The 16,334-nt window shown below is 45.9% G+C and overlaps 1 protein-coding gene across 1 annotated transcript; it reads left to right on the forward strand.

The window, feature by feature from the left end:
- The first annotated feature begins 937 nt into the window (after positions 1-937).
- MORN2 (MORN repeat containing 2) lies at positions 938-2,477 on the forward strand. The gene is made up of 2 exons (XM_008946809.1): positions 938-1,017; positions 2,351-2,477. Exons 1-2 carry the CDS (start codon positions 938-940, stop codon positions 2,475-2,477), a joined length of 207 nt encoding a protein of 68 aa, XP_008945057.1.
- The last annotated feature ends 13,857 nt before the right edge of the window (positions 2,478-16,334 follow it).

A 16,334-nucleotide genomic window follows, 5' to 3' on the forward strand; every position in this document is an offset into this window, starting at 1 on the left:
CTGTCCGGCGGGGGGTCGCACCCTCCGGCAGCGCGCTGAGGGTTGGGTAATCTGGGAAGGTGAAGGAGAACTAAACCAAGCCAGCTACCTACCCCAGGGAGTTGGGATAGCCTCAGCCTTTGAACCTGAGGAGCAGTGGGCGTGCTCAGCAGGGCTGTACGCAGGAACTTCTCCCAGCGCAGGCTTAACATGGAGGGAATGGGACATGCAGCGGGGTCCGTGTCAAGGGGAGCGGGAAGTCTGCGCTCTCCTAGCACCTCAGCCAGTGGGGAAGGAAGAAGGGACATATGCGGCCGGGAAATTAGGATAAAAAGGGGTCTGCGTCCCTCAGCAAAACAGAGACCCCACCGGGGTATGCCCGTGGGCTCTCACTTTATTCGAATAAAGTGTAGTTTTTTACAGGACTCCTCTGTCTCCTATTTGAACATTGACCTCTGGCAACAGCATTTTCTGCACATCTCTCAACGGATCTGGCAGGTTTATAGTGTCATCGTATTCCCAGATAAAGACAAGTATCGTAAGAAAGTCTTGGCAAGGGCTAATTGTTTTTGCAAAACTGAGTGTATGGCATTAAAACAAGGAAATCTATTCTGGTTTAAGGGTGAGGGTTTCACCAAGTGACAAGTGAGCCCAAAGTTGCATGGCAGAGGTGGAGAGGTCCCTCTGGAGATCCCCAGTCCCCTGCATGTGGAGGGTCAGCCATTATAGCTGTCCCAGACCGCATCCCATCAGGTCTTGAACATCTCCATGGATGGAGACTCCATAACTCCTCCAGGCAACCTGGGCCAGGTTGGAGTTTAAAGCAAAAAATAATTTTCAAAAAGGGACTATGACCCAGGTAACACCCTGCTTCATCTGGATAAGAATCCTCCCTAGACACACGCCACAGGGATCATTCCTTGGAGTCCTCCTGCAGACAGCCACAGCCACCGCCCTGATGGTCCACTGGGATCTGCTCTACCCCACGTCAGCTCCCCACCACCTCCACACCAGGGCTTGGTGGCAGTGGAAGAACAGGTAATGGGACTGCTGCTGGCTCAAACTCTATGAGTGACACCCAAAGACACCTGCAAACCCACCTGCTCCAGAGGCATTTGTGTGTTCCAAGGGCCCACCTCTGGGGGCAGTCTGTCCACAGGAGATGGGGAGTCAGCTCTAGAAGAAATGGCTTGTGTAACACAAGAAATGCATTGTACCATCTCACAGGGTTTTGCCTTTCTGATGCTCTCTGTCTTGAAGTGAAAATACCACACATTTTTTTAGTGCAAAAGGACACCTGAGGGTGTGCTCAATAGGAACTGTCATGGAGTCCACACTGGCACCAATGGCACTATGTATGTCAGCAACAGGAAAAATGACAAGGTAATTTTAAGTATTCTTTAATTTCAAAATTTCTCTGGCTTTGGAATGAAATGTCTCTCATTATATCCTCCCTTAAAAAGGCACAGAAAGGAAAGTCATGACCTGAGAAGGATCAGACCAATGCAGCAAGCTCTTCTTCTACCTGGGAATCTCATCACAGCCCAGTCTGAAGACTAGAGACACATGGGGTCTTCAGACATCCTGCTGCCTCCCAGGGCTCCTGGAAGCACAGCAGTCACTGCTGGCAGGCAGGCACTGGTGCAACATCCTGGCAGTGTGGTGCTGGTGGTGCCCCGCGTGGCACAGCCACCATGAAAGCCCTGCATGAATGGGCTGTGCACACACAGCAGGCTAGGCATGGCCCTCCTAAACGTGTCTATACTCAACAGATCCACACAAATATGTATACATCTACGAGACAAATAAGGGCCTGCAATTAGGAAACAGCATCTTTTACCTTTATTAGTTCTAGTCTAGCCTTTTTTTCAGTCTCTTACAAAAGTACTAGTACAATGATAAGAATTAAGATTATGGCACAGAAATGCTTTGCAGCACAGATTTAAATCCCCAGGCACAGCTTAGTGGCCAGCACTGAACAAATGAAAGACTTGCTCTGCCTTGATCCACAGAAATAAATTCCAGAAAATTTAATTAACCTCTTAGGCTGTCAGGGTAGAGGAGTTATTTGCAGGACTGGGGACAGCAGTTCTGTGCTGCGCAGATTAAGATCCTGTGAGACTAACAGTAGAGGTGGAGTTAATTGCACACCATGCATGGCCAAAAACTTCTGAGCCCTTACCTGAAATCCTTGTAGAAAGAGGAACCTCTCTGAATCTGAAAGAATAATCATGTTCCTCTCCATTATCATATCTGAATATGACAGCAGATTCTAAGGCAGCAATCTGAAAGGATATTGTAATGAAAGGAAATAGTACTGCAGCATAAACATTAATAATTTTCTTTATCCTTTGTCTCTCATTAAATGCAGGTTGATGGTACTGAAAGGCTTAGAACATCCTTCTGGGACAGTTTATGAAGGTGAGTTCAAAGAGAACACGTTTCATGGGGCTGGAACCTACACGTTTCCAAACAGAGTACATTGGACCAGTCAGTGAAGACAAGTATGTTTGAAGTGGAAGGGTCATGGAGTCTTTTCTGCTAGTTTTGATATTATAAGCTGTAAAGTCCAAATAAAATTGACCCACTTTAGTTTAAAAAAACCCACCACAACATACCAATGCAGTCAGAAAAGATGTGTGTCGAGTCTTTGCTTGACAGATATTTAATGGACTTCTAGGAAATACCTGTCCTCACCTCCATCTGCAGACACAATGTACAAATGCTGTTCCTTCAATCGTGCCTTCAGATACTCAGCTCAGTTTGCTAGGAGTCAGAAGAATCTTAGGCCCTGTAGTCTATTAGCAAAATGAAGAAAAACAGAGCATATTATCAGCAGAATGAAACACACTGGGCGATCTGATAGAAAGCAGTTCATTTGGCAATTTAATGCCTTTCAGCCCTTTTTCTTAAAGCTGCCTATAACAAAATCTCTATTTGAAATGTTCTGTTCATAGATTTATAAAGATCAGTGTTTTTCTTTTTACTAATTAAAAAAATCCTCTCCTACCTTGAGCTATTTGTTGAATTCACATGTACATTTGACCCACCAAAAATGCACTTTCCAGCAAACTCCTTCAGAGTTATAGTTTTATTTTATTCAGTTTAGTTGTTTTGCTTCTGAAATGGCCAGCTCCAAAAAAGAAGGACAGTGTCCTCTGTCCCTAGTCCTTGATTTCAGAAGTAGCAGTATCTGCCACAGAGCTCCTGTTAATCTATGAGCCTATACTTTCAGCTCCTTTGCTAGGACTCCACCACATTTATCTGTGTTGCACAGCAATTACACTGATTTAGGCTGTGTGGTTTTACATTTCAGGTTTTCTGCCTGAAGGGTATCTTTGAAGCAGAGCTTTGTCTTTCAGAGAGAGATCAGTCTGCCTTTTGTTGCTGTTCCTCCTCCTTTATGTCTCCGTGCTCTTAGGCTTCAGAATAACTCACTGGACTGGCTCCAGTCTTTTCTTGACACCCCTGGTCTTGGGTCACCTGCATTCTCCTCATGCTTTCTTGACACCCTTCAGATCAAGAAACCCTGCAGGACATTGGTAAATAAATGGAGCAAGTGTGGAGGGCTGCTGCTTTCCACTCTCCAACCTCCTTCCAAGCCCTTATTTTCACTCAAAGGAAGATTTTAATGATTTAACAAGCAACAGAAAATACACAAGTACTGGTGGTTGCTGCTCCCCTGCCCCAGCTACTTTGGCAACCTTGCTCTTAGCCCCTGAATGAAAGAAGAGAAGCCCCCTTGGCCCTGGCATCCTTAGTGACACCATGCATTGCAGGAGACTGAAGGTGACAGAGAAAACTGTGAGGAGCTGGTCCCATCTCCCTCTCCCCAGCTGCAGGCTGCCTCACTGGGTTGCCGCAGGAGGACGTAAGAGCCCCTGAGTTGGGCAAAGTAGCAGAAACCACACCAGCACCCAGCTCTGCCCCTCCCTTCACAAGGCTTCTCGCTCTCCCTGCGCAGCAGCGTGTAATTCTAATTTAAAAAAGAGTCAGTATCATCCTCTTCTGAGTGCACAGTCCTGATTTTTCATGGGGATGCAAGGATGTGACCTGAAGATTACATAAATAGCAGGCGTTTGTTATGCCTGCGTTTCAAATTCTCCCTGCACAGCAGCGTGTTTAAATTTTTCTAATTTAAAAAAGAGTCAGTATCATCCTCTTCTGAGTGCACAGTCCTGATTTTTCATGGGGATGCAAGGATGTGACCTGAAGATTACATAATTAGCAGGCGTTTGTTATGCCTGCGTTTCAAATCAGTGATTAGCATGTGACAGTCCCATCCTGGGAAACGTCAAGCCACCACTGACTCTCCCCTCTCTCTCTCTCTCTCTCTCTCTCTCTCTCTCTCTCTCCCTCTCTCTCTCCCTCTCTCTCTCTCTTTGCTTTCTTGCACGGTTCTAATTCCCAGCTCTAGGAACCGCCAGTGCTGAAGGATCTTCAGCTAGCCTGAGGTAAGTTTAAAAATGTACTCAGCATGGATGAAGAGTGGGATCAATAATATCATTTTTCTTATTATTGGAAAAATCTAGAGCTCTAGCTGTTTAATGTTCAGTGTCCAGCACATAAAAAGGGTATTTAAAGTATTTTGCCTGTTCAGTGCCCACAGTTATTTCCAGCTGATCTCTTCTAAGGCTGTGTATGGAGATCTAGCCTCTTAATGTGGAGAATCTTGTGTGGCTGAGTTTGTAGCAAGGTCTCTAAAATACTAGGTTAAAAAAGACCTTTTTTGCTCTTACCATTTAAGAGCTAAATTGAGGTTTGTTGAATTGTACTTGAGTGACATATGCATTAGAGTTAGCTGGTGACAAAGTGCAAGAGTGATGAGAGTAAATCACTTTTTTGTGGTTTTTTGTTTTATTTTGTTTTGTTTTGTTTTGTTTTTTGTGATTTCTTTCTTTAGAGGACTGGGGATTGTTCTCCAAGTGGGGTATTTATAATAGCCATCACCAGGAAGATCCCAAGGATTTGTTTAGGAAATTTTGATGTTTAACAACTGAAACAGTAAAAGTGTATATAGATTCTCCTGCAATTACCCACGTTATGATTTCAGAAGCAGAATGGGACAGAAAGCCAGACAAATAGTAACTGTTGTCCATTAAGGCTAGGCTGTAAATGCTTTATGGATCTTTGCCTGTTTGTCTGCTGATGCTCAGGGTATTCAGTTGCCCTTTTTAATAAGCAATCTTCTGCACAGTTGTTTGTTTCTCCCAGTTGTGCCATTCCATGTTGGGGAAGCACTGGAATGGTGGGCACGGTCACACAAGCGCAGTGTGGGCTGTGTGACCTGTCTCCTCTCCCTCCCCTCCCCAGATTTTTGTGGGAATTCCACCCCTCTGCTGCCTCAGTGGCACCTTGCTTTGGTCTTCAACCCTGTGCCTGGGCCATAGCTACAGAAGGCAAGCCACTAGGACCTCACAGTCCATCCACACCTTCTTCCTTGGGGCTATCATGGGAAATGGGTGCTGGTTCAGGCTCTGTTAACTTTCCCACGGTGCCCACTCTGCTCTGGGGGGGCTGCAGCAGCAGCTGCCTGTGCCAGGCACCAGGGCAGTATTCTCTGCTGGACCCCAGTGGCCAGAATCATGGCGGTCGCTAATGGCAGAGGTTGCACTCAGCTTTGCTTCTTGGGCACAGTAGATTTGGCTGCTGGAGGGACGTCAGAGATAAAAGTGGAGATAGTTCCTGTGGCCACGATGGAGGACTCTGCTCTAACATCATGAAACTATTCTCTGGGCTTTGGTCCAGAGTTGTCAGTCTGGCTTGATGAGGGCTGCAGGAGGGTAAATGAGTTTTCATGCTCAGCTCTGAAGAAACAGGCACGTTTTTGCTCTCTCTTGTCCCTAAAACATGGGGGCTGTGGGCTCTGGTTGCAGGCCAAGAAAGTCTGCTGCTGGTGACAGGGTGTTGGGCCTGTTCAGTGGGGAGCTTGCAGAGGAACAATAACATCTTGTTGATGAGGAAACTACCCAGTGATGGGCTGGTGTATCAGGAAAACCTTACATTTGCTGTGGGTGGAGGTGGTTTAGGAGAGCAGCCTCACAGAGGGCTTGTGCTTGCTGCTGATGTGGACATGCACTCATGTGTGTACATATGGGAAGGGGTTAAGGGTGTGGGGCTTGTTCAGTGTTGAGAAAATAAAGTGAATGAGGAGATCCTCTTGCAGCTTTTCACTACCTCAAGGGGGCTATAAAGCAGAGGCAGTCCAGACTCTTCCCAGAGGTGCACAGTGAAAGGCAACGGGCACAAATTGGAACAAAGGGAAACTCCAACTGGATGTAAAGATAAAGTTTTCCCCAGGGTACTGGAATGCCCAGAGAGGCTGTGAAGACTCCAGTGTGGAAAATATTCAGACGTGAGCTGCACACAGACATGAGGAACCTGATCTAGTTTGAAGTTAGGCTTGATTTGAGCAGGACGTTGGACTAGAGACATACAAGGATTTCTTCTCAGCTAGATTCTGGTGTGAGTTATAGCTTGTGTGCTGCCAGCAGAGGCAGGATATTTATGAAGTATGGGTTAGATGAGTGGGCAGTGAGGTGGATTAAGAACTGGATGAATGACAGAGCTCAGAGGGTTGTGATCAGTGGTGCAGAGTCTAGCTGGAGGCCTGTAGCTAGCAGTGTTCCCCAGGGGTCAGTATGGGATCCTTTCTTGTTCAACATATCCATCAGTGACCTGGATGAGGGGACGCAGTGTACCTTCAGCAAGTTTTCTGAGGATACAAAACTGGGAGGAGTGGCTGCCACACCAGAAGGCTATGCTGCCATTCAGTGAGTCCTGGACATCCTGGAGAGTTGGGCAGAGGGGAACTTAATGAAGCCCAACAAGGGCAAGTGTAGAGTCCTGCACTTGGGGAGGAATAACCCCATACACCAGTACAGGTTAGGGGTTGACCTGCTGGAAAGCAGCTCTGTGGAGAAGGACCTGGGAGTCCTGGTGGACAACAGGTTAACCATGAGCCAGCAGTGTGCTCTTGTGGCCAAGAAGGCCAATGGTATCCTGGGGTGCATTAAGAAGAGTGTGACCAGCAGGTCGAGGGAAGTTGTTTTCCCTTTCTACTCTGCCCTAGTGAGGCCACATCTAGAGTACTCTGTCCAGTTGTGGGCCCTCCAGTTCAAGAAGACAGGGAACTACTGGAAAGAGTCCAGTGGAGGGCTACAAAGATGATTAGGGGACTGGAACCTCTCTCTTATGAGGAAAGTCTGAGAGACCTGGGTCTGTTTAGCCTGGAGAAGACTGAGAAGGGTTCTTATCAATGCTTGTGAATACCTAGAGCTTGGGTGTCAAGAGGATGGGGCCAATCTTTTTTTCAGTAATGCCCAGTGATAGGACAAGGGACAACAGGCACAAAATGGAACCCAGGAAGTTCCACCTCAACATAAGAAAAAACTTCTTTACTGTGAGGGTGATGGAGCCCTGGAACAGGCTGCCCAGAGAGGTTGTGGAGTCTCCTTCTCTGGAGACTTTCAAAACCTTCCTGGACACAATCCTGTGCAACCTGATCTAGGAGAACCTGCTTTGGCAAGGTGGTTGGACTACATGATCTCCAGAGGTCCCTTCCAACCCTTACCTTTCTGTGATTCTGTGATTCTACCAAGCAGCCCACATCCAGGGTCTTAGGGTGCAAATATCAGGCCTATTTTCCAACCCCTTATTGCACTGTTCAGGAATGAGCCAGACACTGTTCAGCCAATTCAGGCTGACTGAAACTCTTGCCCTGGTGAGGACAGTGTCAGTGGCTTCCCCACCCAGCAGTCAGGGGGAATAGAGGACAAGCTGTTGCTCCAAACCATGGGGAGTTGCATGTTTTGTTTATTTTAGTGATGAGGAAGGACTGACTAGTTTTGCTCCGTATATGGGGCAGTTCAGAAGAACCTGGCACAGGCAGGCAATGGTATAGATGCAAGGAATCCAGAAGTGAGCCATGATGCTGGGAAGTGGCCAATGTCATGCAAATATTTAATGTTCTAAAGAACCAAGGGCTGACTCAAGAAATTGCAGGCTGCTGACAGAGGACGCACGAAGGACAGTTACTCTGGTAAAACAGGGAAGATTTTCTGGACCCACTTAATCAAGGTCAACCTACTTTGAAGTGCAGTCGTATAGCAGAGCTCCTGGTGGTGCCTGCAGCAGGAGGGGATGGAGGCATTCCCAGTGTCCCAGTTTCAAAGCCTCACTCTTGAGCCCTGCAGAGGACAGAGTCTGTGCTCAAACATTGTCCTTGTCTGCATGAGTGTGATGGGGAAGCTCTTCACTTAAATCTTCATGCTGTGCAGGTATTATTTTGAGTTCCCTCTCTAAGGAAAAATGATATTTGGTACCAGGAATCCACAGCATTTTTACAACTTGAGAGATAAGATACAATGCCCAAGGGCTACCTTCCAACCCTGTGTGGCCTTGAGTTGAAAGTGTATGAGAACACAGGACAGGTAATGTGGCAAAGACACGCCCTCATACAAACCATTCTTCTACAAGTATTGCTTCTCTCTCATTAACACCTCATGTAGGTAATTTTCTCCATGCAAAGACAAACCTCCTTCTTTGTATTGGACCCAAGATGGTTCATGTTATCACATGTAGCACAGCAGAGAGTGGGATGTCCTCTTGTGAGCATCTCCTTGCAAGTGTGTCACCCCTCCTGACAACTGCAGGTTTCCGTGCATGGCTTTTTGCAGCAGTACAGGTTAGAGATTCTCACTTTTGTGTGCTCCCACAATAAATATTCTTGGTACCTGGAGGGTATGGTCACCCTACCTTGCAAAGGCCAGAGGTATGAATGGCACACTGTCACTGGAGATTTAGGGATCCCCACAATAATTCAGCAAGTGGATCGTAAAATTATAAAATCTTTAAGACACAGTGTATTTAATGGTATATGAATATAATTAATTCCATGCTGATGGATATTTGCTAAATATTGGTGTTAATGTATAGATACAATTACATAGAAATTACATAGTATAAATACATATATATTCTTATTATATTATATATTAATCATTATATATTAATACATAGTATAAATAACAATTATATTATTAATTATATTGCTATAACTGGCATGGTAAAACAATAATATAAAAGCAGAATGGGTAAAAATGTGCACAGGTTTTTGGTAAAAAGAAAAAATATAATGAATTTCCATCAAAAAGTTGTTCTCCTTGTTTTCAGTGAAAATGTTTATCACAGAGGAGGTTTATGCTTCTTTCATATCTGTTTTGGCTTTCTTATTTGTTCCTTTTCAAACACTGGAAAAACAGTTCTGAATTTTGAAACCAGTTCTCAGCGCCAAACAAACTGGTCCCTGTTCAACACCCAATAACAAAAGCCCCAGGAATTTGCTATGGCATTGACTAGTCTAAACTAGGAGCAAAGTTTAATGAGTTTGCTACTAAACGAGCTGTTCCTGAAGTTTGAAGTTTAAAGTTAAGGAAAACATTCTTCCTCATGGGAGCACTACAGCCCCGGTACAGACCTGGAAAGGCTGAGAAGTTTCCAGCCTGAGAGATACTCAGACCTTGACTAGATGTGGCCCTGAGCAATCTGATCTAGCTTTGGAGCTAGCCCTCCTTTGAGTCAGATAACTCTAGAGGTCCCTGACCATCTAAACCCTGCCATAAGTCTAAGAGTCTTCAGAACAAAACCACAACTTTTACACTATCAGCTGATAGAAAACAGATTTAACAAATTATTGCATTTCTCTCACTGTAGCCAGGCATCCACCTAGAAGCTTTCTCAGCCTGTCTGTACAAAGCCCAGCTCCAGAGTCCCTCCACCTTTCCTCAGTTTCCACATTGCAGCACCAAAGTATCCTCTGTCCTGAAGACAGCAGATTTTCTTAGGAGATCTCATAAGAAGCTCTCTTCCAAGTTTATCCATTCATTAATTCTCAACTTCAAAAGATGCTAAACCCCCAGTCCCTCAAGCACTGTGCAGGAAGCCTTTCAGTTCACATCATACCCTCAGCAAGATGCCAGCTAATGGCTGTGCCACTCCCAGCCTGTCCTCACCACAGCTCACAAATTGTCAGCATTGTCCCCATCTCAGGGGACCCTATGGTGCTACCACCCTCCTCCCTTGGGAGTTCCACTCTGGAAAGCTGTCAGGTCAAAAGTATGTGGTCCCACAAGCTACACTGCTGACTACACCAGAAGCAACTGCTTCTGTAGCCATTTCCTAAAGCCACCCAGGTCTCTTGCATCTTTTGCATCTGTCCCTTCTATTTAATGCTATGTGCCTTTCTCTGTTCCTGCTTCCCTGTAAACATCATCCCAGGCTTCTCCAAACCACCACAGCTCTCCTGACAGAGCTGTCAGCAGAGCTCTATGCCATAGCTACACCGGCCTCTCCAATCCCATTAGGAAAGATCACAGTAACTCACATCAGCCTTGGGCTTATCTGTGTCAAACAGGAATGGAGCTAGGACGTTTTTCTAGACTCCTAGCTCACATCTAGTTTCTTAGTGAGGCTGGGCAAAAGTAGAGTTGAATTCAACCCTGGGGAGAGGAAACATGGACATGGGGCAGTGCCCATTCTGCTAAGAGAAGTGGGAGCTGGTGCAGTCCTTTTTCTGGGGCTCTGCCTGTATCATTAATCAGGCATTATCTTAAGACTGTTCCCAAAGTCCTAACCCCACTACCAGACTGATGAGATGCTTTGCCAAGGGAATGACTTGGGCCTGGCATCATGCTCTGTTGGCTCTTCTTTTCAGAGAGGCTGCAGCTCTACACATCAAGGTGCCTTGTAAGCACTCCTGTGTCTCCAAAAGTCAGGGAGACAACTCAGAGAAAGCAGGCATGGCAATACAAGTGCCTTCAAAAGTGCTGGCAGGACTGCACAGCAGCATTGTGAAGCCAATACCTCTGTGGCCCAAACACTTTTGGAGGACATTTTGGGTGATTAGTTGCCAACCAGCAGAAAGCTGGGTCTTTGATGCAAAGCACCTGTACAAGATGTTCATGTGCCATTCAAAATACATCTGATTTTGCTTCTATGTTCATACAAGATGCATCTTGCTGAGCAAATAGTTTCTGTGAGATTACTCAGTACCTCTTAATCGCTCATCCATGTAAGCACAAATGGCCTTGAGCTGGGAGGGAAGTGTGTGTACTGGTGCCCACTCTGCTTGTGGAGGCACTGTGAACCCAAATTAACATTTAGGATGCCTCATTCCCTCTCAAATTCCTTCTCCTCCCTCTGTTTTCTGAACTTTGAGCCTCTCCACACAGTAAACCCTTTCTGCATCTTTCTGCACTCAGGGTTCAGAGCAGCTGACCCATCGCAGGGCTCCCAGGTGGGCAGCTCTAAGCCATGGGATGTTCCCAGTGACCAGCCAGAAACCTCCAGTGAGGACAGGAGTCCCTGCAAGGACGCACATCCTATAGCAGCCATGGACTCAAACAAACAAGAAGGTAAAGCATCCTCTTATTTCACTTCTTGATAGTATGAAAGATGGCAAGGAAGAAATCTGTTCTCATGTGCCCTGGCTGTTGGCAGCCACCAGCCAGCCCCCCAGGAGCACCTCTTAGCCACAGCAGCTGTAGAAAAATGTGTCTTTGAGTTTCATAGAAATACCTGGGGTTGAAGTTTTTATGTCTTGTTTTAAAATCATCTCCCCCTCCCCTCTGGAAAATAATTCTGTGGCATATATAATGTCCAACATAGGAAGTCGTTCCCTCTTGCCTCATCAGACCCACCTCTGCCTGGGGCTGTACAGAGACTTCTAACTATCCAAAGCTACATCTTGCACAAGGTCACAGTGTGGAGGATCTGATTCTCTCCCCTCCATGCTTTGTTGCAAAGGGTTCTTGTTCATGTCAGCACCACAACTCAGGCTTCTGAACCAGTCCTGACCTTGCAAGCACCAAGATGTATCCAGGCCACATGACTTGGACACAACAAGTTCTGCTGCAGTCACCAGCACTTCCAGAAAGTCTACAAAGCTCAGGGGTTTCAGGTCCAGGGCTTTAGTGGTTAGTTGCTTTAGATGCTTTTCTTGCAGAGGAATGTGGGGCTGGTGGTACTTGCTTTCCACCCTGACCCCCTTGCAGCATTGTGCTCTGCCTTGCCACCTCAGAGGTGGCTGGGTCCATATGCTGAGGAACTCTTGAAAGTAGGAGAGTTCTAGGAGAGAAAAAGGAGCAGCAGGAGCCACTTTAGGAGTGTCCACAACCACCAGGTCAGGAGAGAGCCTGGACCATCTCCTTCCCTCTTAAAAGATGGTTGGTGGTGCCAAAATTTGTTCATGACATAGGTAATGAAACAGTTAATTTCTCTTTTATGAGAATTCTAGTTTGGCTAAATTAGGTCTGTGTGCCTAGGCCCCTGCACTACAACAAACTGAAAAGGAAATTAACTCAGGGATTTTTTCCAATTAATTGGCATGCCCCCATGGGCTGCAGAGGTTCACTGCAAAAATTGGGTGATAACCACAAAGCCCCTTGCTTCCCACAGAGCAACTGTGAGGAGCCTCCTCCTGTAAACCAGCTCTTAGCACTGACTTTACAGAAAGTATCTGGGTTTTGACTGGATACGTGCAGAGAGTGCTTCTGTGCATGCTCATGGCAAAGGTGGGAGGTAAAACTGTAGTAGAAGGGATCCTCTTCTCCCTTCTGGTCTTGGTCAGGAGCAGCTCCTTGCTTTGAGTGTGCCCAAGGACATTACAGACTGATCTGTATCCAAACCCCAGTGAAAGACCCCTACAGACTTCTGCAGGGCTTGGGTCGAGCCTGCTGTATTGTATATCAGATTGAAAAACACCTAAAGAAAATGTGAAGAGAGCTCATGGTTCTTTCTTGCTGTGCTCAGCTTCTACCTGACACCTCTAGACCTTCAGAAAGATCAGCATTCAATACGTCCACCACTTTGCAAAAATGGCATCTCCTTGTCCTCCCAGCATCTGGCTTATATTGTGCTATAAAGAAACATGTTGTCTTGCTCTTTTTGGGTCAGTCATTACCACATTAAGAGTCATTTACATCAGGATGTACCTCAGTTTTCTTGATTCATGAGGATCACAGCACACAACCAGCTGTCTTCTCAAGCCTCAGCTCCAGGCATCATGAGAAAGCTTCATCATTCACTTCAGGCCAAAAGTCAGTTTTTAGTTTGTGGGGTTGCAGGGAAAAATCCAAATTTTCCAATTTTGACCCAGAATCACAGAATCATTAAGGTTGGAAAAGACCTCTAAGATCATCAAGTCCAACCATTGACCCAACACTGCCATGACCACTAAACCATGTCCTGAAGCACCATGTCTATACAGTTTTTCAATGTGTCAAAAGAAGGGTGAAAGCTGAAAATGAAAACAACCTGTCATTCAGAAGCTGAAACTTTGGGACCTAGTGCAGGCTGGCTGATGAGTTTTGACTCCAAACAGCTGGGAGTCTGGGGTCATGGTTACTTCTCCCAGTCAGCCTGCTGCCCCTCATCTTCCCCAGGAAGAACCTTGGAGGGTATTTCCCTCCAAGGGCAATCGACCCTGCTACCCAACCTCACAGCTGTAAGACCAGCCAGCACAGGGAGAAAGTGGCACATGGGCAGAGATGGGCATGTGGCCTCTCTTGCCTCTGCCTCTCACTTCTGTGAGTCACTGGGGAATTTGCTCACATTCCTCTGAATCAGGCCAAATCCTAGACACCAGAACAGGGCCAATTCATAGGTGCCCTTGGTGATAACCCATATTCCCCCTCAGGGGTAAAGAAATCAGGATGGAACTGTGCCTTGTAAAGCTCTGACTTCCAGGCTTCAGCTTTCCACTTCATGCACAGGCTTACTGCAGAGTCCTCCCTGCACCCTTTTCAAGCCTCTGCAGGACTGAATTTTTGTGGTCTTAAAGCCCAGGTGGGTAAGGCACTGAGCACCTGCAGCCAGCATGAAAAGAGGGAGTTTGGCTGCTCCTAGAATTGGGTATGGGGTTGTGTCTGTAACTGACAGCTGAGAAGCAAATTCTTGGAGGCAAGAGAAAAGCCACCTCGACATCGCCAAGGGGCAGGGGCCAGATAAGGAACTGTGTGGCATGGTGTTTTCTGGGAGTGATGCCAGACAGGGAGCCTGACACAGGGAATAACATGGGAACCAGTGGCCATTGGACTGCAATTCCCTCAAAGTGCAGTGGAAGCACAACCAGAGATCATTTCTGTTGGATAACTGAAGGTTTTTGCACAGAAGAGTCAATGTCAGAAGAGGAAATAATAAATTAGATGTTTTTTTTTGTTTCAATCAAGAACCCATTAATGCCTAGAGACAATGTCTCTGCAGTGGCCAAAACACTTCTGCTCCTCCTGTGTCAGAAATGTTGAGTCTAGTACCATTGTACAAGATCGGGTGGGATTGTAACACCACAGAAGCCTAGGAATGATGGAACTGATGAAAAGATGTATTATTTTGGGGTAACATGGTTACTGCTTGGAATACATTGTGACAAAATAGAACTTAGGGCTTAAAATATACAGATCAGATCAACCTTTTGTGGAGATAATAGAAATACATACTAATACATTAGAGGACAAAACTGACAATTTCAGAAGAGAGATGCTTTAAGGATGCTTCAATAATGCTTTAGCAAAAAAACCCAAAACTCTTATTTAAGGCTGGTACACAGCACTGAACTTCACAGATAGCAATTTAGTATTAACTGCACATACAAGGTTTCCCACCTCTTCATATGGATCAGATTCAGACAGGCACAGAACAGCAAATGAGGTGAATTTAACATCTGATTTAGGTGAGCCATTCCTGTTTGATAATTGCAGTTTATTTTACCTTTTGTATGGTGTTCACACCTTCTAAAGTGAGACTTGAACCCTTTAGAAGTGATTTGTACTTCAAAAGGGACTTCATCCTCTGTTCCAGTTATTTATAGCAATCATAATAAGTTATTTTAATTGACTGAAGTTCTTTATTCCCACAGGAGAGACTGAAAGTGTGCCTGTGAGTACCCCTGCAACACAGATTTCCCAGGTAAAGATGAGCAAAATGCCCTAAATAACCCCAAGACTTTAAAGAATTACTAATAGATAAAGAGTAGTTAAAAAGCTAAATTAAAAGTGGCAGGAAAAATGTAGGCTCTTACAAGGAAAATGACAATTAAAATGGGCACACTGCATGAATAAATGTCATACATATGACATCTTGTGCCTCATCTTAAAAGACATTTCAGTAATATTTCTCTGCAGTTGTGTTTAGACAGGTGGTTTGTGAGCTCAGCTCATTAACTAGCTGGCATCATTAGCACAAATTAGAGATGTCAGTTCACTGGGCCAGAGGGAGATGTCTCAGCTGAGCTCTGATGAGCTATCACCAAATCTGACAAACTGTCCCAGGAGCAAGGATGTGTGGATTGACATGGGGTGGGGGGGGTCTTCCCCAGGAGGGGGCCAAGTCTCCTGGGGGGCGCTGGGTTGTCCTGACAGCCTCACGGCTCCTTGGACCATGGAGTGTTCTTCTTGCCTGACAATCCAGAGCAGCTGGGCCAGCCAGAGCGTTGAGTCTCGCTGCACGTCTCTGTCTGACTCCCCACCCAGGAGCTTGGAAACCCTGTCTTTGAGATCAAAGGTGATCAGGACTTCCAGAGCTCTGTGGCCACTCTTTGATTTGACATTCTTTCTGCAGTCAGCCACCATGGATGCAACAAGATTGTCTGTGCAACAGCCCAGGGAGAATCCTCCCTGTAAGATGAAGTTTCAGCATTTCCACAGTGATGTTTCCTACAAGCTTCCAGTCTGCAGGAAACATGACAGAGTTTTGAGCACTTTAAACCTTGGTGTAGTTCAATACTGAATGGTACTCTGAAGGAGAAATACATCCCTGAACTGGAAACCCTGCCTATTTGAGACCTCCCTTGTCACTATTGCAACACTAAGGCATGTAATTCCTTCTAAGTAAGTGCACGGTGGCAAGTGGAGAAGATACTGCTTTCCATTAACTAGTCAGTGCTCCTCTTGTCTCAGCCTCTTTTCCCATCCAGACAGCTCCAAGGAGGAGCTGTGACTGTGTTGCTGAAGATCCCAGCACAGCGGATCCAGCATGCATGGAAAGCTAGGACACTGCTGGGGCAGTGTGCTGGGAATACCAAGCACGTGTTGCTATCCATAAAATCCCAGCTGCAACATGGAGATCCAAAGAAATCCTGTAAATCAACGTTACCAGCTGGCTGTCCCCTTCTGCTTCAGCAAGGGCCTATGGACATGGCAGTTTGCAAAAAGAGACTGCAGAGATATGAAAAAAGAGCTGACAAGTGCTTGCAGCTCCCTTTAAGCATTTCCATCCTTCTCTTCTGTCCTTACTCTGCTGTTCTGCCTTTATTCCTACCATCCTTGCCTAGGAATATAAATACTAGCTATACTCCTAGA

Source organism: Merops nubicus, unplaced genomic scaffold (genome assembly GCF_000691845.1).
Source record: "Merops nubicus isolate BGI_N331 unplaced genomic scaffold, ASM69184v1 scaffold5629, whole genome shotgun sequence".
Taxonomy (NCBI): domain Eukaryota; kingdom Metazoa; phylum Chordata; class Aves; order Coraciiformes; family Meropidae; genus Merops; species Merops nubicus.